The sequence below is a fragment of the Schistocerca serialis genome, chromosome 2 (genome assembly GCF_023864345.2).
Source record: "Schistocerca serialis cubense isolate TAMUIC-IGC-003099 chromosome 2, iqSchSeri2.2, whole genome shotgun sequence".
Taxonomy (NCBI): domain Eukaryota; kingdom Metazoa; phylum Arthropoda; class Insecta; order Orthoptera; family Acrididae; genus Schistocerca; species Schistocerca serialis.
Window position 1 is genome coordinate 405,278,448 of NC_064639.1, and position 23,061 is coordinate 405,301,508.

Below are 23,061 nucleotides of genomic sequence, written 5' to 3' on the forward strand. Positions count from 1 at the left end.
CGTCCGGGTCAGCACTTGGTTCTGGCGACTGACGCGTCCCAGTATGGCCTAGGGGCTGTTCTCGCCCATCGGTATGAGGATGGGTCGGAACGAACCATTGCCTATGCTTCCAAGACCCTCAACGATGCGCAACGGCGTTGTTCTCAAATTGAAAAGGAGGCGCTCGCTATCATTTATGCTCTAAAAAAGTTCAGTGTTTTTTGTATGGTTCTAAGTTTCACCTCATCGCCGACCACAAGCCACTGGTCTCTCTGTTCAGCCCATCGGCGTCGCTTCTGGATAAGGCAGCTCACCGCCTGCAACGTTGGGCCTTATACTTGTCTCGTTTTCACTATGAGATTCACTATCGCCCCACGGCCCAGCACGCCAACGCTGACGCGTTGTCGCATTTGCCGATGGGCCCCGACCCGGTTTTCGATCGAGATGAACTACTCTGTTTCCACATTGATGAGGCAGAATGTCGTGTGGTCGAGGGTTTTCCGCTTACAGGGTCGCAGGTCGCGTTGGCTACTGCGCGGGACCCGGTCCTGCGTCAGGTGATCGGTTTTATTCAACGGGGTTGGCCGGGCAGGACCAAGGGCCGGGCATCGGATCCCCTTTGCAACTACCATGCCTTGCACCTTCGTCTGTCTGTTCGTGATGGTTTTGTTCTTCTGGCCACAGATGGCGCATCTCCACGAGTCGTGGTGCCAGCCTCTCTTCGCAAAGATGTTCTCAAACTGTTGCATGAAGGCCATTGGGGGATTTCTCAGACTAAGTCCCTGGCCCGCAGGCATGTTTATTGGCCCGGTATTGATTCGGACATCGCCCACATGGTCGCTGTGTGTGGTCAGTGTGCTCAACAACTGGCTGCACCCCGTACAATGCCCTCTCTGTGGCCTGACCCGGCGCATCCGTGGCCTGACCCGGCGCAGCCATGGGAACGGGTGCACGCTGACTTTGCCGGCCCCTTCCTCGGCACTTATTGGCTGCTGTTGATTGACGCCTTTTCAAAGTTTCCGTTTGTTGTTCGATGTCCGTCGCCCACCACTGCGGCGACGACGCTGGCTTTGTCCAAAATCTTTGCACTAGAAGGTCTTCCATCCACGATTGCCACGGACAATGGCCCTCAGTTCTCTTTGCAGGCCTTCCGTGATTTTTGTACTGGACACGGGATTCATCATGTTACAGCACCGCCCTTCCATCCGCAATCGAATGGGGAGGTCGAGCGCCTTGTCCGCACTTTCAAAAGCGAGATGAAAAAATTCCTTAGTGGTTTTTCCACAGATGATGCTCTATTGCATTTTCTAAGTTCTTATCGCATCACGCCTCTGGGTGATCGCAGCCGTGCTGAACTCTTGCATGGCCGCCAACCACGCACTCTACTGCACCTGCTTCACCCTGTCAGGCCTTGTACTGTGTCCCCTCGTGCGGGAAAATACTCGGTGGGTGCCGACGTGTGGGCACGAGGGTATGGATCTCGCCCTAAATGGGTTCCAGGGGTGGTCAAGGCTCTTCGCGGCCGCTGGCTTTGTGAAATTCGTACGGTCGACGGCATGGTTGTTGGCCATTACGACCAGATGCGCCCAAGAGTGGTGGCCACGCTGGTGCCACCGCCCCTTCCTTCACCTCCACCAGCCCGAGAAGCCAGTCCTGTCGCTGCTGCCGATCTCCCGTGCGTGTTGCTGAAGCCGACGTCGCTACCGCTTTCGAGTACCGAGTACGCCGGAACCGGCCCTAGTCGCGACACTGCCTTCTCCGGGACCCATCTCGCTGGAGCATACCCCCAGGTCCACGACACCTATGGATGCTGCTCTGGAGTTTTCACCCATCATCTCGTCCAGGAGGCACGTTCCACGCACGGGCTTCCATCCTGGACATTTTCGACCATACTCTCGTGTTTCTCTGCGGGATCTTCTCGGGGCCTCCCAAGAGGCCATAGATGTCTCCGCACTGTCCATGTCTCCCTGGAAGTGAGTGTGTGTGTGTGTGTGTGTGTGTGTGTGTGTGTGTGTGTGTGTGTGTGTGGTATTTTTTTTTTTTTTTTTTTTTTTTTTTTTTTTTTTTTTTTTTTTTTTTTTCAAGGGGGGAAAAGTGTTGTGACAGTGCTACGACATTTAAGAGTGCCGCCACGTCAGTACGCGCAAACGGCAATAGAGGCGCTCCGCAACTCGGCTGAGCGCGGGAACGCCACCTAGTTACGAACGGCGCTGGCCGCATGTCACGCCATGGCAGTCGAATGACCGATACGGAATTGGTAGCATGTAACCAGCTATTGTTTCTACGTTTGTATATCCACGCAATTTATTAGTGATTAAAGGTTATAACGATAAGTGTCATATTCTAGCTGTTAGCTGTGGCTGTGTTCATTTAACAGTAAACCGAAATGGAAATGTGTATATCACTTTATTTGCCAGGAGATATCGGTAAAGTTGTTCGGTCGCTAGGTGCAAGTCTTTCTTATTTGATGCCACCCAGTCACAATTGGAAAAAAAATTGATTTGGCCAGTAATTGAACCTGGGACAGTAAGGAATGCTAACCGCATGACCATAAGCTGTTGATGCAAATCATTACATCTTTGAGAAGCTATAAGGGATGTATGACACAGTGGCTGAAATACAAGGGCTTGTGACATGTTATTATGGAAGTATGGATGAAACACATGGAGAGTTGTACAAGCATTATATCATTACACTGAGTCGTATTATGTAAAACATATCAAACAATAGCATTTTCACTAATGTGATATAGTTCAAAAGTTACAGAGTAAATAACTTTTTCAAAGCATAATTGTTGTTCCATACTTAGTGTTATACTCTTCAAATCAATAAATATGTTGTGCTGCACACTTCATAATGTATCCAATGTTCTTTGTCAGCATTCAAGCTATTTCCAGACTAAATTTAATCAAGATCAGTTCAGCAGTTTCATCATAAAAGCATGACAACCAGAGTTATGTTTGCATTTATAACATTAGTATGAATTAGGCACATTACATTTATATAGTCTGGTGGAATACACTGGAAACTGATGCAACTAAATAAAATCTTTGGAGTTTCTCAGCAGGACTACACTTCTGTAATGAATTGATGCATTTACGTGTGCATTTATAGCATTAGTATGAATTAGGCACATTACATATAGTCTGGTGGAATACACTGGAAACTGATGCAACTAAATAAAATCTTTGGAGTTTCTCAGCAGGACTACACTTCTGTAATGAATTGATGAAAACAGTTACATAACTTGTAATAATAGAAATGCAAAGTTTTACTCATCAAAAGATTTGTTACGTATTTGCAGATTCAAATTCAAATGTCCAAATAATTTTTATTGCATGAGAAGCCTTATTAGCTTGGACTGAAGGCAAGATATGAGTCCCGTAGAGCACAAGTGGTGTAACTCACATATTTCTCATTTCAAGATATTTAATGGTTTACTAGGATTGTTATACAAAGGTTAATAGTGCTTTACTAATCATATACGTTATCAGAAGTTTTCTATAACTTGAGTTAGCAATGTGAACAAATTTGATCAAGTTACAGACATAATATAAGGGCCTAATTGAATTTGCAGCACCCATGCTATAAAGAGGTAAGATTCCCCCCTCCTAAGGACCACATGAAATGACTTCTCTCTTCTTTCTTTTCTCCTTTCTTTCTTTCCTGTGGTTTCTTCATTATTTCTTTCTTCTGTTCGTAATGCACGTGCCTTTTTCGTTTTTTTCCTGGTAGGCCTTGAGACTTTTTACTTTTGCTCCAAACTTTTTCTCCTATTTCTTGCTCTGTTATTTCCATTCCGCTCAGGTCTGCTTTAACTTCTTTGATCCAGACCATTGATGTTTTTGGGTTTCTGTCAGAAAAGATAAAAATTCTTTTTATATGTCTAGCCTCTTTAGTTGTCCATAGCATACAATGCGTCTCTATCTCATTGTGTCTAATATTCATTCTATTTTTTCATAAACTTCTTTACTACTATTTAATTTCCATTTCCCATTATCATATTTTGGTCCCAAGATTTTCCTTTCCTTTTTCGGTATTTCATCTGATTGACTATATTTAACAAAAGGCATTGTGGTCTAATGACAGTATTGTTCTGCCAGAGTTTTGCTTTCATGGAAACAGATTTCTAGTTATTTGCTATAAAAATGCACTTCACAGTTAACATCACTGTTTTTACATATGTACTTTTATATAATCTGTGTTACTTATTTTATTACTTCTCTTCAGTGGCCCAATCTTTTCAGTATTGTATGAAGAAAGAAGACTGACTCCAGAGGGTATGAACAATGAAATAAATGGTAAAAAGTTCTTCCACGCCTTTCTTCTTTTGCTTTTTAAACACTGTGGTTCTGTGTACAGCTTTATATAATATATGTTGGGGAAACTGTGCATCCTGTTTTAGATCTTGGCATGAAGTCCAACTTGTGAAAATACATCTCTGTTGAAAGAGTTTTTTTGAAGAAGTGTGTGAGTGGACCACTCTTTTGGTATGAAATCCCCTGCATCTTTGCCATGACACTGCCTGTTTTTCACTACAGTCTTCCTTTTGGTGATTGACTTTAACAATTTGTACACAGACAAGAAGTCATTGTTTGTCATTACAGTGACATGTAAGGGATTGTAATTACAGTGACATGCAAGGGATGTTTTTTCTTTCAATTGACAATCTACCAGTCATTGTGACAAAATATCTGTTGTGTAAACTCTTGGTCCATAATTTCAGTTTTATTCTTTTCACTTAAAACTGGTTTCATTAATGTCATGGGTATTTTCCAGTTTGTATTCTGCCCTGTACAAGTACTACTGTACATTACAACATCTTTTGCAGGCTGCTCTCAGTTTGATGTGTTTGACCAAACAGGCACCATTTTCTTGGAAACCTCGAGATCCAGCCACTTCATCCCAGGAATACATAAATCCTAATTTTGAAAACAGCTTGTGGCAACCCAAAGTGTAAACCTATAAATTATGTGTGTAATACGTTACTTGACATGTGATAGAGATTTTGCTAAATTAAAATAAAGATCATAGGAGGAACAATCAGAAACTGATTTCTTCAGTGTCCACTTTCATGGACTCTCGAGCTTTTTCAGCAGTTCAGATGCAATTCTTGTTCATTTGTTGAATGCTTCAGTTAATTAGCAAAAGTATCACATTGTCCTTGTGAGGAGTGTGGAAAAGCAAGTTCAACTAGTCAAAAGGTCCACAATAAACATTTTCTGCAATTGGCTCTTTTCCTTGGCTTTCAGCATGTTTTTTGTACAGTTTATAGAGCAGTCAAATATTCCAATTTTGTGGTGAATGTCTTCTATATGGTTCACAGGATCTAGTACAGTGTGATTGATAAGAGGAGAATGAATGTGATGACATTCTATAGCATTTTTTGTTCTGGGTTTTGTTAACAAGAACTGTTTTGCCTCATTTATCTTCATCTGGAGCCTCTGTAAGTTTTACCTTTTTTTATGGCTCAGCTCGTTCTATCATCAGAGATTTTGAGTAATTTTATTGTTATATAGAATTTATCTACATCTGTTATGTTCAGATGTTGTACTTTATATTGGTAAAAGAACCAAAACACGCGAAAAAACTAATAATTTTGATGTACAGTAATAAAATTAGAAAATAAAAAAAAAGACCAGCAGTGGATGACTCTGAATATTCACTGCCGGATCCATTATCATCCCATCCCGCGTCCGGCCATCCTGATTTAGGATTTCCGTGATTTCCCTAAATCTATCCAGGCAAATGCCGGGATGGTTCCTTTCAAAGGGCATGGCCGACTTCCTTCCCCGTCCTTCCCTAATTCGATGAGACCGATGACCTCGCTGTCTGGTCTGCTTCCCCAAAACAACCCAACCCATTATCATCCCAAATAACCGGTTCCAGAATGCTGTCTTTATTACCATAACTCATGGTGAATCACACTTAGCACAGTTGAGATAATTAAGCATGTAAAATCCTATTACTGGGATAGTCTGAAGATCGAACATCCATACCATATTGAGAAGACTCAAAACAATAGTTAGGCACAGCAGTGTAGCTCCCAACTACACCAATTCAGCTGTTAACAGATCGATGTGTGTTACACCTTATGCTGCTACTGCACAGCTGCAATGTTGTGAATTTCATCATTTGCTGTGTTTACAGAATGCCATTTGCTGAACAAGATCCTGACAGTATTAAAACTATAAGGAAAAGTGGAGTTATACCACTTCACGCTTTAAGGAGGCTCGTATACAGGGTGTTTCAAAGTCTTCGTAACAGATGTCTGGAGGTGATTGATTATAACATGAGAAAAAACTATTGTTAGAGACAAAAGGTTTGCTGACGTTTCCCGGCAACACTAGGTGTAGGTGTCCTTTAATATTGGTTATGCCCCTGAGAGGTGATAGAGCATGGGCACTTCATGGTGCAGACGTAACTTATGTGTTGCCTATAATCCAGTCATCTTCTCTGTATGAAAAGGGGTAGGGACAGCAAAATCACTCCATCAATTTATTGAAGTAAATTGACCCTGCTAGGCCAGTAAAATCTTGTCATCCCAGAGCTGGAAAATACTAAAGGATGTCTAGCGTCATTGGGAAATATCAGTGAACATTTTGTCTCTAACAAAAGCTGTCCTCTGTGACCTGATATATCACCTCTAAATGTTTGCTGTAAAGACTTTGAAACACACTGTGTGTGGAACTGGAGATGTTATAGTTGTCCAAAAATACTCAGAGTCAAACTTTTAAACAATGGAGTTACAGAAAATTTAAAATATTTTATTCTAAAAATAATGTCCACCAACAAAACTTAAACTTGATATAGATTGATAGCATTCATAGTCCTGAAAATACCTTTCATTATTAACACTAACTGGAATACATTCATTTGGGGCCCTAGCAGCCAACAAAAGAATACTATTTTTGAAACAGAAAGCTTTCAAATTAGATATCTTTTAGAATAACATGTTGTGGTCTTGTTAACACACAATATATATTTGTGAAAGATATGTACTAATTGACAGGAAAACAATGCATCTGCAGCTGACTGAACATGAGACCAGCTAGCTGGTCGATTTAAGCCCAAGTGGCTTTGAACTCGCTCTCATTCTCTGCAAGTCAGCTGACACCATGTTCTAATTTAATTGACTCTTCCCTAGGTACCACCACTATATTTACAGACTGTGACAGATAACAAAATGGTCTGCTCTCAACTGTACAAAGTCGAATGCGATTGCTAGAGTGCTGTTACACTTTGACATCTGTGAACTATTATACTTATTTAGCCATGTGAAATAACTGTTACTTTGGTTTCCACTACCAGTTATCATTTCGCCACTTCTGTCTTACTATATTCCAGTTGGCCTCTGGCTCAAGACAATTATTTTATTTTATTGTGAACTTATTGACTTTTATTTAATGTTGTAGTGTACTTATGTATGTGTACTAAATAACCCTTGCTACAGAAGAGCAATTTTACTTCAAAATTTGCAGTAACAATGGATATTAAAGTTGCACAAAAAGTTTCGCACCCCTCACCCCCTCAGAATAATGAAGTGAGTAATGCTGATTCTGATAAATAAAATTTAGCGTATGAATAGATGTACACACAGGCACATCAGACTGGTGGCTTCTCTGCCTGGAATAGGAAACTTCACATCCAAGCTCGGTAATGTATCTGGAGGCCTCAGCGTCCGGATGAAGCTATGCCATGTGTCGATAATAGGTTTCAGTGATCACAGCTTGTTTCCTCAGTTCCGGCCACTTCACCTACCAAAGATGTATGATCCTGCTCCTTAACTGGGAGGCAACAATATGTATATGCACTTAACAACTAACTGCTGTAGATATTGTACTGGTCTCCTAGGCTGTTGTATCTGCTAAAATGCACAACTAATAAACAATGAGAAGAGTGGTAGAAAATTTCAAAATACATGTGGTAAAGAAAGTTTAGTAGTATTCTGTCACAGATATTGACAGTTTTCATCAATTTTTATGTATGAATGACCAAATAATTTTCATGGCTAAATGGACTAAAAATGTCTCCAAGTGATGATGCAAAATTTGACACAGTCCTTGAAATTACAAATCCCTGTATCATTATCTTATATTATTCATATTTTCAAATTTTTTACAATATTTGATCAGATTTTACAGTTTTACAATTTGTGTGATCATATGAATGTGCAGGTGGATGTGGTAGAGATTAGAAGAGAGTAAATGCAATTTTTAGGAAGATTGTGTTTTACCTTCTTTAAATTTTTTTTTGACATTTCAGCTACATTTTTCATTTGGCACTTATCCTTGTGATTCTCTCTGTTTCTCAAATTGGAAAGGATTGGTGATGATAGTTTCATGAGTGATTTAACTATTGAATGTGTCAATTATTGTTTTGAGATTTCTAAATAGGTGTAAATAAGGACTTGGACATGTTTACCTTCAAACTTCTGTTAATGTTGTGCTGCATTTCTGATGGTTTTTCACCTTCAGTAATATAACATATGATAATAGTATTGAAATTCAGAGTGACCTCAGTTGTGAGAACCCAATTACTGACTTTCATAAAACATCATTTGTAGCTTCAAACAGTGGAAAATCCAGGATGGAATAATGACAATATTATGAAAAGGATAGATAGCTACTCACCATACAGAAGAGACAAAAGCAACATACAGGCACAACAAAAATACTGCTGTACATGTGAGCTTTTGGCCAAAAGGCCTTCTTCTAATGGTTTTTTTTTTTTTTTCCGAACGTATTCATGCAAGCACTACTCACATTCTGGCTGGCCTCAGTGGCCAAACACAGTGGTCAGCTCACATGTCTAGCAGTCCTTTTGTTGAGCCTGTCTGCAACTCAGTGTCTCCCCTGTATGGTGAATAGCAATCTTTCCTTATCATTTTTAGTTTATTATCTAAGTACTTTTTTCAGAATGAATATTTCATCTGTAATGGAGTGTGTGCTGTTTTGAAACTTCTTGACAAATTGAAATTGTGTGCCAGTCTGAAACTTGTATCTGGAACCTAACTTTTGGTTTGGCTTAGTGGTAATGGTTCTTTTGTTAGAAACAGTTTATGCTTCCATTTTCATTATTATTATTATTATTATTATTATTATTTTGATTTAACTAATTGTTAGGTGATAGATAGGAGGCAATTTGGTGGAAAAATTACATTTGTTACTCTTATATTACTTAAATATCTCATTGTGTACCGCTTATTTATTTCTTATTTAATTGAATTTATTCTGTTTGTGTACTTGCCAGTATATCTGTGCAATTCGTGATTAATCTTCACCAGTTGCTATTGAAATGTAGTATTCCCTACATTGGAACATTCTGTTCATAATTTTTGTATTTTTGTGCACTTGTATTTGAATCTTGTGTCAAATGGAAATACATGTAGATCTTGTATTGGTAATGATGGTACCTCTCTTTCAGCAAGCTTCAGATTATATAACACAGTTCACCGTCCCAGCTGTGGAAGGTTTCTTCCGATCAATAGCATTGTCTCATGGGAGTTCTCTGCAAGATACTCTGAGACTACTTACACTCTGGTTTGATTATGGACAGTGTAATGAGGTGTATGAGGCCCTAGTCGAAGGAATAAGGACTATAGACATTGACACATGGCTACAGGTAATTTGTGAAATCAGTCTCTTGTATACCAAAGATTTCATTTTCTATGCTGTTATGCAAGTGTCAGTAAACAGGAAAATAGACTCAAAAAAAGTTAAAAAGAGTCACTCTTACTCTTGTTTCTTTGTTTATAGTCTTCTGCATTGTAAAAGGTAGCTGTTTGTAAATGTCAAGAGATTTCACATCATGGGCGATTACAGTTGTACATGTCATGTGTAACATGACTTTTTCTTTCCTGGCATACATTGTAAACTTTTCGTAAATATGTATTACATTATTCTTAAGAATTCCCATGTTTGTATAACAACAATTCCAGTCCAAGCTGCAGGAGATGGTGGTCATGTATGTGTGAGGTGTGCTTGCGTGTGTGTGAATGAATGAATGTGTGTGTTTTCTTTTCTGAAGAAGGCTTTGGCTGAAAGCTTAATCGTAACAGTCTTAAATCATTGTACTTTTCTCCCTCCCCACCCATACACTTCACTGTCTGCAGTAAGCCATGCTTTTGAGTGAGCCCTACTCTCATCAAATCTCTCCTCATCGCATATGTCTCATAAGTGTAACATCTTTCACAGCAGACCAGATTGCACTTTTGAGGCAATCCACTGCATAGCTCACACATTCATTAGTTAATCACCAATAATATTTTAAAATGTACAATTACAGTTATGCACTGGAAAATTATCTCATAATATTAAAAATGCATAATTTTACAATTTTAGGTAATACCACAACTGATTGCAAGAATTGATACACCTCGAGTGTTGGTGGGACGATTGATTCACCACTTGTTAATTGATATAGGGAAAAAACACCCACAGGCTTTGGTTTATCCACTGACTGTAGCTACTAAATCAGCAAGTTTATCTCGAAGAAATGCTGCTAACAAAATTCTCAACAGTATGCGTGAACATAGCTCTTTACTTGTGAGCCAGGCTATTCTTGTAAGTGTTCCATTTTGTTGTACTTTGACCTTAAACTTATTATAGGCATTATTGTACTATAGCTGTCGTTGTATTTCCTTAAATCCACAACAGAGGATAAAAACGTGTAAACTTATCAATGGTCTTTTTTAGCATTTATACGGAATTTTGTGTGGACTGCAGATTATTTTATTATTATTTGATTTTCATATGTTAGGTTTTGCCAGTCACCATCATTAGTTAGTTGTCATAATAATCATTTTGACACTTTTTATTACTGTATGAGATACATTGCATCTGTATTTTTGTGTTTCATCATTATGAGCTGACGATGGCAATTTCCTGAAATTGAGTAATAAAAGAATTTAATTGTGAACAGAATTCTATATGCAGCTCCAAAGGCATTCTTTATTAAAAACCACCATTTCATTGCTTTTTTCAAATCCAACTGCACTGAAAACAGGGGAATGCTATTTATTAGCTAATAAATGTAATGTAGTTTGATACTAAATGTATTTAAATTTACTGTAAGAATCAGAATGACTTCCAAATGTAATAACAAAGTGATTTGTTTTTATTCATATGTTTTTTTGTCTCTAGGTTAGTGATGAGCTCATTCGTGTAGCAATCTTATGGCATGAACTCTGGCATGAAGGCTTGGAAGAAGCCAGTAGGCTTTATTTTGGTGAAAGGAATGTAAAAGGGATGTTTGATACTTTAGAACCTTTACATGCTATGTTGGAACGTGGCCCACAAACACACAAGGAGACTTCCTTTAATCAGGTATGGCATTATCTACTAATTTTGGATTTTGTAGAAAATAAGATTTTTCCATTTTGGTGATTAACAACAGATTGTTCAAAGCAATAAATTCATTTTTATATTGTGTCCATTGATTCAGTGATTTACTTTATAACCCATGTTTTCCATTCTAATAGCCTATTTAATCACTGGGTATGGTTACAAATGCTCAAAGCAGAAGTGTACGCAAAAACAAAATCTTCTAAATGCCATTTTGGCCACATTTTACCACATCTATACTCATATGTTGCTCAATATTTCCATGACAATGGCAGTGATGTAATTTTATGGTATGAGCATAACACAATCAAGAATGCAAAGTAAAGTGAAATAAACTGCTAATGATTGGATAAAATGACAGAAAAAAATCACTTCCAGGGCCTTTAACAATCTTCTGGAAAGACAGAGCTGATAAGTGAAAGTTTCCGAACAGCAAAACACATTATTTTTAAATTACAAGAATAAAGAAGGGCTGTGCTTACTCCAAACCTTCAGGAGATGAAATTGCTAGTACCATTATTACTAATCACAAACCTTCATGAGGCGAGATTCCTAGTACCATTATTACAAACAATTAAAAACAGAAATTGAAAAGTGCTTATTCGTAGCTTTCCGTGATAAAAGAGGCTGTGGTTGGGGAAAATGAGAAAGGAGGGGTGGTCACTGAGACCCCATAATGAGAGGAACTGTATGTTATGAAGATGGGAGAAAAGAAATTACTTGTCTTGCATTGCATAATACTACATGAAACATTGAAAATAACAACAACTCCACATGTAGGCCACACTCAAAAACCATTCCATTTCATTCCTTTCATACGTGTACCTTATGCTCTTTTATGTATACATACTTTTAAACAAATGAGATGATAATGCTGAAGCTAATGCTACACTGTTGCTGCATATCTCTGCACACCTTGCGTATAGAGACAACTGACACAGAAATCAGATCCTGTTGGCTTTCTGTACATAATGAGTGAGCACAGAAAAAGGAAATTAATATTGGTTGTGCTGTCTTTCCTGGCAAGTTGAACTAATATAAAGTTTTTAGTTTTCAGAAAATTAAGTTCTTCGAAATTGCATGATGTTTGAATGACTTATTCTGGTAAAGTGTCAAAATGGATCTGGATGAGCCAGACTCTGTTTTAACAATTCTCGAGAAGGTAATGGGAGTGACATTCATCAGACATTGCATCATTTTACTAAATTACTCAGGCTGGAAACCTGAGACCTTTATATTAGAGGTTAAGAGTATCCAGCGTGGATCGGGGTCCATAATATTTTCCACTGTGACTAGTGGTACTATGAAAGTATATTGCAGCTTGTGCATTTTGTTATCAGTTTATGACACATCTTTTCCAGCCCAACTTATATGTTATCTAAATAGACCGTTACTGTTGAGAATATATTATTTAAGTGGTAATGCTCTCTTAAGTAATCTTTTTCATGTGCAAATGAAATTCTTTGTACAATTTTGTTTGTTAATTGGTAACTTAATTTTAGTTTTCCATTAATATTTGTTGCCAAATTTAAATTGAGTGAGTCTTTTCCCATGATAGTGGCTAGAGTTAACAGCTTTGTAATTACTTTTGTTTACTGAATGTGCAAAATGGATTGGTAGATGTACTGACACAGTGCAGTTACAATCTTCAACTTTTTTAAAAAATCTTTACAGTAAGTTTGAATCTTATTTGTTGTTATTATTATTATTATTATTATTATTATGCATATTTCTGTAATGTGTGTTAATTGTGTTTCTGTTTTGTGCATTTAATTGGCAAAAGAAACTTCATAGTTAAGGATCGTGTATAGTACACACATGAGTAATTGATTTAGGCACACCTACTTTTTATCCATTTCATGATAACTGACCCCTGCCTTCAAGCTCCTAATTTGGCTACATCCTGTGACAACTGTCAGTGGCTTGTACAAAGGTAACCCCAGTTCACACCGATTCAGCTGAATGTGATATAATTATGATGTATACACACTGTATTAAAGACAACAGAAGCTGTGCATCAACTTTTGTGATTGAAACATTAAACTGTAGTATCAGTTCTAGGAATTAAAGGAGAAGCTCATTAGATTAGATTAGATTTACTTTCATTCCAATTGATCTTTAGGGAGGAGGTCCTCCAGGCTATAGAACATGTCAGAAAAACAATAATACATGACAAATATTTACAACTGAAACAAATAAGCTAATGTACCTTCCACAGGTCCCAAGTGGAACGATCGTCATTTTACAAACATTCATTTACTAAGATCGCATTAATGTACTGAATTTAAAATTTAAAAAAAAATTCAATGGTTGTTAAGCTTTTTATGGTTGCTGACAAGTTATTGAAAATGTGTGTTCCTGAATAATGCACACCTTTTTGTACAAGAGTAATGACTTTAAATCCTTGTGAAGATTATACTTTGAATTTCATTAAGGAATAAATATATTGAGAAGCAGTAGTTAGTATCCCTAGTTCCTAAAAAGGCTTCTGCTGCAGGATGTTCTTGAGTTCCCACCACATGTAACTGTTATTGCATGTTTTTGTGTCCAGAAAACTTTAGCTTGGCTCGATGAATTGCCCCCAAAAAATAATACCATATGACATTATGGAATGAAAGTATGCATATTAGGTCAGCTTTTTCATTTTTATGGCCCCTATGTCTGACACAATTCGCATTGTTAAGATGTTCAGCAGTCCTGTGGTGTGCTCCTCCCAGTTGAATTTATTATCAAGCTGTAATACCAAGAATTTAACTCTGTCCACTTCTTCTATCTGCTTGTCATCGTATGTTAGGCATATACTCGTGGGACACCCCTTACAAGTTCTGAACTGCATGTAGTGTGTTTTTTCAAAGTTTAGTGACAAACAGTTGGCTAGGAACTAGTGTTTAATGTCCACAAATATTTTATTAGCCGATCTTTCTAAGACTACACTTGATTTGCTATTTATTGCAATGTTTGTATCATCAGCAAACAAAACAAACTTGGCATCTGGTAATGTCACTGATGAAAGGTCATTGATATACACATGAAAAAGTAAGGGCCCTGAGATTAAATCTTGTGGGACCCCACATGTAATTAGTTCCCAGTTGGATGATGCCTGATAGCTTAATACATCTCTATTTCCCAATAACACCCTTTGTTTCCTGCCAGAGATATAAGATTTGAACTATTTTGCAGCATTTCCTGTTACACCATAAATTCTAATTTACGTAAAAGGATATTGTGATTTACACAGTCAAATGCCTTTGACAGATCACAAAATATACCAATTGCCTGCAATTTTTTGTCTAATGGATTAAGTACATTTACACTGTAAATGTAGATAGCCTTCTCAATATGAGAGCCATTTAGAATTCCGAACTGCGACTTTGACAGTATGTTATTTGTGATAAGATGGTTATAAAGCTGATAGTACATTAGCTTTTCAAAAATTTTTGAGAATGCTGGCAAAAGTGAAATTGGACAGAAATTTGATGATACTTTTTTATCAGTACATTACCTTTTCAAAAATTTTTGAGAATGCTGGCAAAAGTGAAATTGGACAGAAATTTGATGATACTTTTTTATCTCCTTTCTTAAACAGTGGCTTAACTTCAGCATATTTCAACCATTCAGGAATTATTCCACTGATAAATACTTAACTCAGAATAACACTCTTTAGTTAACTTTGTTGATATTTCATCATACCCACTAGATGTTTTTGATTTTAAAGATTGTATGATGGACGTTACTTCTGCTGGGGTAGTGAGGGTCAATTCATATTATGGAAGTCACTTGAAATGTCTGGTCCGAGGTATTCCATAGCAGCATCTACAGAACCTGACAACCCCATCTTTTCAGTAACAGTTATAAAATGTTTGCTAGAAAGTTCTGCAACACTACACACATCTGTCACCAATGTATCATGTACTCTTAATGCTATTTGTCCCTCTTCATGTCTAGTTCTATCGTCTCCTCCTTCACTATATTCCATATTGTCTTTATTTTGTTATCTGTTATGACTAACTTTCCCTTGTAATATATTTGCTTTGATGTCTGCATTATAGTCTTTAATATTTTGCAGTATTTCTTGTAATGTGCTATAGCATCAACATCAGAACTGTTCCAGATTGACAGATACAGTTTTCTTTTTGTTTTACAAGATACCTCTATTTCATGAGTAATCCATGGCTTCTTTGTAGACTTTCCTCTAACCTCAGTTGGTTTTGGGGGAAAAAAGTGTTCAAATAAAGTAAGCACTTTATTAGCAAAAGTGTTATAGTTTTCATTCATCCCATGAGCACTGTAAACATCGCTCCAGTGAATGTCTCTGAGGAGTGTCCTAAAATAATCAATTTTTGACTTATTGATTACCCTCTTGATCTCAGATTTAATAGATTTTATATCCTGTTTAGTATTAATATTCATATATATTCAACTGGTATATTCATTGCAATTTTGGAAGCTATTGCTGTCTTTCCTTTCTTTGTAAGTGAGAACCTGCAACATTACAAAAAGTATCTAACATTATGGTTTTTCAATGTTAAATTGGTGTTAACAGTTGTTAAGTCATCTGGGCTGAGTCAATTAAGTACTGTCGTATGAAGGTAGATGTTCTCTGTTCAAACGTACTTGGATTCAGCTTTTATGTAAATATGCCACCAATTGCACTGTGGTACAGAGTCTGTTAAATTCAATAAGTTAGTTCTAAAATCGGAAGAATATTAGTTACTGTAAGCCTTCATAGTGGTACTAATCGAGAATGGCTTTCATAGGTAAGTGAGAGAAACGTGTTGAAAGAGTTTCTCACATTAGCCGACTTGCACAAGTTGAAGCATCACATCTTTTTAAAGGATTAGAAGACCAATGCCTGAAATAATTTAACTGTGCCCCACATTTGATAGGCCGGCCGCGGTGGTCTCGCAGTTCTAGGCGCTCAGTCCGGAGCCGCGCAACTGCTACGGTCGCAGGTTCGAATCCTGCCTCGGGCATGGATGTGTGTGATGTCGTTCGGTTAGTTAGGTTTAAGTAGTTCTAAGTTCTAGGGGACTGATGACCACAGATGTTAAGTCCCATAGTGCTCAGAGCCATTTGAACCCACATTTGATAACATATACACTCCAGAAAGTTTCCAGTAACACTTGATTGCTATGTAATAGCTTGTTTGAGATTAGAGAGTGCAATCTTCGAAAAAATAGAAGACTCAAATCAGAAAGGAAACTAATTTTAGATTTGTAAAGCAGTTTTCTCCAAAAACCATTCAAGATGGAATCTACCAAAGAGATCGCATACAAAACACTTGTGCATCCCATTTTAGAATATTGCTCAAATGTATGGGACCTTTATCAAATATAGTGAAACCCCCTTTTTACACTTTTCAGCAGACTGACTCAAAAAAGTGTTAAAATGCAGGAAAGTATAAAATACGGGAAAGCATATGAAACACAACAAGCAAAAATGAATAAATTACTCTTGCTGACACTCTCTTTATATTGATCAAAATATTAAATTAAAACAATTTAAATGTTGCCTATTTAAAAAATCTGAAATGATTAATTATTTTTGTTTCTTTACAACAGCAATTAGCTGTACTTGTCTCTCCACAGTATACAAAGCATCAGTCACAGAGAGAGTGGTTGAGTGCTGACACACACAAATGCACTCTTCATTCCAGTCATGTCCAGTGGTGTAGATAAAACACGGAAGCAAAAGTCTTTTGTGATGAAACCATATTGAAAGGATATTCATGTTCTAATGTGAGATTTACTATTGACAATTCTTTATAAAGTTATGCTAAATAAAAAACTTTTAACATCATATTGATGAAAACACTTAAGTTGGGGACTTCTTAAACAGAGATCGATAAGCACAAGATCGACAGCATGTTGCCAACAAGGAGGTCACTCGGTTCATGGAAGTCCTGAGTGAGAAAGAAAGTGGAAATTGGCATCATCTTGTGAAGCAAGCATATTGAGGAGGAATGCTTATGCCTGACAACAGGTCGTACCAGCCTAAGACTGTGCGCCTAGTACAGATCATTGTATTTCACGTGGAAGTAACAATGGTTCATGAAAGCCCTTTATAGAGATGGCAATCTTAAAAAAGTGATGTTTAGATGTATAAATGACTGTCAAATTAAATTAATGTTGTTGCAATACAATGCAGTGAGCAGAAGGAATGTTGCTGCTAGAGTCACTATCATCAGATTACGATTATGGGATGTTTCAAGAACCAGTATTAAGTGAAGAATCTGCAGATATTCTTCAGCCCTCTACATAATTGCTTTGTACATATCACAAAGACAATTTTAGACAAATACAGTGTGCACAGAGCTGTTTAAGTAATCATTCTTCCAATACTCCATACGTGAATGAAATGGGAAGAAACACTATTCTGTGATAAAGTGGGAAGTACTCACTTCCATGCATGTCAGTTGTAGTTTGCAAAGTAAGAATGTCCATGTAAAGGACATTATAATAAGTAAATACTGTTGGCACCAGAATAGTCCTGTTACTCATGGTATGCCCTGGCTAACTACTTCCGATCTCAGAACTGACTCATCGACTTTAATGTGGACTCCATACTGTGGTGCAGCTTTGCTTTATTTTTCAGATAAAGAAAAAAATGTTGAAATCACAGTAGGTTCAAATAGAGTACCTCTACCTTTGTATGACAGCACTTAACCAACTGAGCCACAATGATGTAACAACTGTTAACACTAATTTACTATTCACAAACTGTATTGCTAGACAGTTTTTGTAAAGTTGCCAGAATCGAACTTTCAAAGAAAGAAAAGCAGCGATAGCTTCCAAATGGATTCAGTAGTCTTCCATACAGCATCTACAAGTCATAATGACGTCATGTTTGCCTGAATTTATTATATTTTGGTTGGAGAAGGAGCTATGTATGCACAAACTTTTTTTTATGAATAATTTCCTTTGCACAGTTTAAAGATAACAACCATTCTCTATGTACAAGCATATTTTCGTTATTTTCTATCAGTCATTTCCCCACAGTGTCATATGCGAGACACAGTGGATTGCTATCAGAGCTATTATGGCAGAGAAAATATTGTTTTTGGTTGCATCATATGTATTAATGATGAAGAATCTCTATGTTGTGCATATAAAGCAGTCATGACATTGTTGGCCTTCTCTCTTGATGAATGCCCACAGTATAAAAAAGAATTAATTTTAGCCGTACACCTAAACGTAATGAAACTGCCTTAGTTAATGATTTGCCTTGATTCGTTTCATTTTATTTCACTATTGTACATACATTATAGGAATGTCATACTTCCACATTTTCCTAGGTGCTTCAGAAATAGTACCAATGTACCCTCAACACCCTCTGATGCCATGTTCAATCACATCCCAGATGTGTTCAATCGGGTTCATATCTGGTGAGTTGGAGGCCCAGCACATCAATTGCAACTCGCACTGTGTTCCTCGAACCACTCCATCACACTTCAGGCCTTGTGACATGATGCATTATATTGTTGGGAAATGTTACTGCTGCCAGCAAATAATCATCACATAGGGGTGTACATGGTCTGCAACCATTGCATGATACCCCTTGTCCCTCATGGTGACTTGCAAGAGCTCTACTGGACACTTGGATGCCCATGTGAATGTTCGCCAGAACATAATGGAGCCACTGCCGGCTTGTTTCCATCCCACAGTAGTGCAGATGTCAAGGAGCTGTTCCCCTGGAAGACGACGGTCTTGCGCCCTCTCATCGGCATGATGAAGAAGGTATCAGGCTTTATCAGACTATGCAATGCTCTGCCACTGCACCAATGCCCAGTGCTGATGGTCACGTGCCTGTTGCAGCTGTAGTTGCCAAAGTTGCGGTGTTAACATTGGCACATGCATGGGTAGTCAGCTGTGGAGGCCCATTGTTGGGAGTGTTGGATGCACTTTTTGTTCGGATACACTTGTGTTCTGCCCAGCATTAAAGTCTGATGTTAGTTCCACCACAGTTCACACTGCCTGCCCTGTTTTACCAGTCTGCCCTGCCTAATGACATCCGACATCTGTAATGAGGGATGGCTGCCCAACCCCACAACATCTAGACAGGTTTCACCTTGGTTTTGCCACATGTTGAAGACACTCACCACAGCACTTCTGGAACACCCTACAAGTCAAGCATTTTTTGAAATGCTTATGCCAAGCATCTAGGCCATCACAATCTGTCCTCGGTCAAACTCAGATACATTGTGTGCCTTGCCCATTCTACACAGAGACAGCACGCTCACTGATACTACACACAGTGAGCTTGTGTCTGACTAGCACTCATTCCTCGCCAGGTGACTATGCTATTGCCAGGAAGGGTTTATATCAACAGTAGGCTGGTGGTCATAATGTTCTGGCTGATCAGTGTGTCAGACACCTCATTTCATTCCAGATAAACATCCTCCACGTGAGGCTATGCCTGCCTGAACAGTAACCTTTGGCAAACAGGATTCATCACTTCATGTGGTTTTCTGTGTGCTTGTACTCTGCCTTTGGCGTATACTAATATATGACATTTGGGAAGATGGCAGTTATCTCTATCGACTCATTGATATTTAGGTATTGTGTGATCTCCATAAATTGCTTAAGGTAAATTATGAAATGGTTCCTCTGAGAATGGCATGACCAATTCCCTTCTCCGTTCTAAATTTGTACTCTTTATCACTAATGACTTTGTTTCCAATGGGACATTAAACCCTTAGCTTCCTTGTTTTTTTATTTCACTATCGTCAATGTTACAAGAGTGAGGCAGCGTTTATCACCCCCTCTTCCCAACTTGCTGGCCTGAACACTGATATTGAGGGTTCAAGCTTCATTGTCCCATTCCCATCTAAAAGCAGGAAAGAAACTGCCTGTATTAAAATACCTCAAACTAATGATTTCTCTAATCATGCTTGTTAGTAACACTGATCTTGTCTTTCCTACTCTTTCTGAACACCATCCGTACTCTTTTACTATTTCTATTTTTTTCTTCCTCCCCAAGTATGCTGATGCTCATGGTTAAAATTAATTTCATTGTATGTCTCTGTCTGTTCATAATGTCTCTGTCTGTTCATAATCAGTTAGCATCTTACAAATATTATAGTATGCACTAAATCTTCTTTATGTTGTCAGAGTATTTTCTGTTGTCTGTGTCATCAGTCACAATTATAATTCCCATATATTATTGCACTGGACAGGAGTTATAGTTTGCATCATGGTTGTTTCATTTCAGGATATATTTAGTTTCAAATTCAGTTCTATATGTATTGTTTGCCTTCTTACTTAGACACTGAAAAAAATCTATAGTTAATATGTAAACATTTATGGAGATATTTCCCTGTTACGGTCCTTGACTGAAATGTTTTGCAAATTATGTGACTCTAATATTGCTTGCTTTACTTCAGTGTTGCACTGTGTAGCCCAACTGTTTTTTTAGTGCAACGTTTTAGTAGTCATTACATAATACAACAAAACTACAAAATTTGAAATCTTTTCATCTTGTTACAAGGCATTCTCTACATTTCTTTTTCAGGCTTATGGAAGAGACCTAATGGAAGCACAAGAGTGGTGCCACCGGTACAAAGTTTCAGGCAATGTGCGTGACTTAAACCAGGCCTGGGACCTGTACTATCATGTATTCAGGCGCATCTCTCGCCAGTTACCTCAACTTACAAGCCTTGAACTTCAGTATGTGAGCCATAAGTTGCTTCTGTGTCGCGACCAGGAACTTGCTGTGCCTGGCTCATATGTGCCCAATCAGCCAATAGTACGCATTGCTTACATAAACAGTTCCTTACAAGTCATCACGTCAAAGCAGCGACCTCGTAAACTATGCATCAGAGGTAATTTACTTCCTCCAACAGAAAGCAATTTTATATGATTTCCTTCAGGGATAAATGAATGTTTGCTATTTAAAGATTTAGTGACCATCAAGGACTGTCTGTAATCCTTTGGAAAATATTGGCAGTGTAGTGTTGTGTTTGTGTTAATGTGAGAGATTGTTGAAAAAGCCCCTAGAACTTCGCTACGGCTCCTCTTAACTTTGTGATCTAAAATATGGATCACAATAATTGTGTCTCACATACACACTCTGTAATACACTTCAAAGTGAGTTGAGCAGATTCAACCCCCTCCACACACACACACACACACACACACACTAGTTAATTTGCAGATGATTAACAAAATGATTTATTCATGTATGTAAAATAGAAGATCCTACAAACACCAAAACAGTTTCCATTTCACCACTCTGGATAACTGACTGAAAATTCCTTGGAGAATGGTGTTGGTGTACTTGTTACTTTGTGTTATTTACTGCATTTCTGAGACAATAGACTAGGTTATATGCTGATCTTAGGAATTTCCTTCTGAAGTAGTTTGTCATTACCTTCCCCCACCCTGTGCACCAACTGATCACAATCCAGAGATTCTTGAAACTAAAAGTAACTCTCACAAAAATTATTTATATAGTACATGTGGTTTGGGGGCTTTGTGGGTAAAAGACTGCAAATTCAAAGGCCCAAGGTTTCAAACCTCAGTCAGTGTTGTTATACTTCTTTCACCTCTGGCAGTGACTTGCTTATATGAAAAATATGAATCTGTCCTGTAGTTTGGGAATCCATGTTAAGCCTTAACTGGGTAAATCAAATAAAAGGTCAGAGGAAGGCAAGGACATATCACCACCAACAGGTGCATGCCTAGTGAAGCATTATGGCATTCAAACCAGCCTTTTGGTTAATAACAGCTTTACCTATGCTGTCTACAGAAGTCTCTGCTATGTTATTTTCAGTTTTGACTAGACACTTTTTTATTTCATGGTCTGCATGTTAAGACTCTTGAATGTTATTGAAGACATTATAAATTGTCTTAGAAGACTAAAGTATTGTTCTATCCACGCATTTAATGTGCACTCACTCATGTAATGTGCACAGTTCAGGTACTTGTTCTTGGCATTTTTCGAAGATATCACTTTTAAAGGTTCAAACACAGTAATAAAGTCCTCATTGTGTTAATCATCATGATTTCATTGTTATTGTTACTTAGATGTCTTTGCTGTTAATGCAATAAGAATAAGAATCTTTATTAGCCGTTCAGTATTTTCTTATACAATGGGCTTTGTCAGTAAGTTCAATTACAGTATAAAGATGGTTATATTCTCATAACAATGTATATATAAATCATATGAATGTTAGTGTAGTACACTAGCACACATTTGGAATTTTATATATTGTTAATTTTACAATAAAAAAAAACATTATACAAATTTTTATTAAGCAGGGAGTATTCATGTTGATGACATTATGTCATTATCATAGACATGTTGATAACACTATGTCATTATCCTAAGATATTGATACAAATATAGAGCACTGGAAATAGGTCTATTATGCCCATATGTTAGATATTGTTTTTCTAAATTTAGGTACCTTTCTCTATGTTAAAACAGCAAATCTGCCATATTACAATCTTAATATTCATCAACTGAGTAAAATGCTTTACCTCTGAGCCATTGACCCAATGTTGTCTTAAATTTATTTTTAGATACTGTTTGTACAATTTTAGGCAGCATATTAAACAGTTCGAGCCTACATATTTATAACTATTATGTATCTTGGACAATCTAGACTATGGCAGATCAATTGTGTGGTTTTGTCTTGTATTATGGGTGTGGACAGAGGACCTAAGGGGATATTGAGCTATGTTTTCTTTTACGTGTAATAAGCAATAATAGATATACAAACAAGGAACTGTCATGA

The 23,061-nt window shown here is 37.7% G+C and overlaps 1 protein-coding gene across 2 annotated transcripts in view; it reads left to right on the forward strand.

Moving 5' to 3' along the window:
• LOC126457241 (serine/threonine-protein kinase mTOR) overlaps nucleotides 1-23,061 on the forward strand; it is a 263,986-nt gene that overhangs the window by 220,272 nt on the left and 20,653 nt on the right. For both annotated transcript variants that reach the window (XM_050093384.1, XM_050093385.1), the window contains 4 exons: nucleotides 9,406-9,603; nucleotides 10,323-10,544; nucleotides 11,124-11,306; nucleotides 20,835-21,144. In XM_050093384.1, coding sequence (XP_049949341.1) covers nucleotides 9,406-9,603; nucleotides 10,323-10,544; nucleotides 11,124-11,306; nucleotides 20,835-21,144 — 913 coding nt within the window. The remainder of the gene's footprint in view (nucleotides 1-9,405; nucleotides 9,604-10,322; nucleotides 10,545-11,123; nucleotides 11,307-20,834; nucleotides 21,145-23,061) is intronic.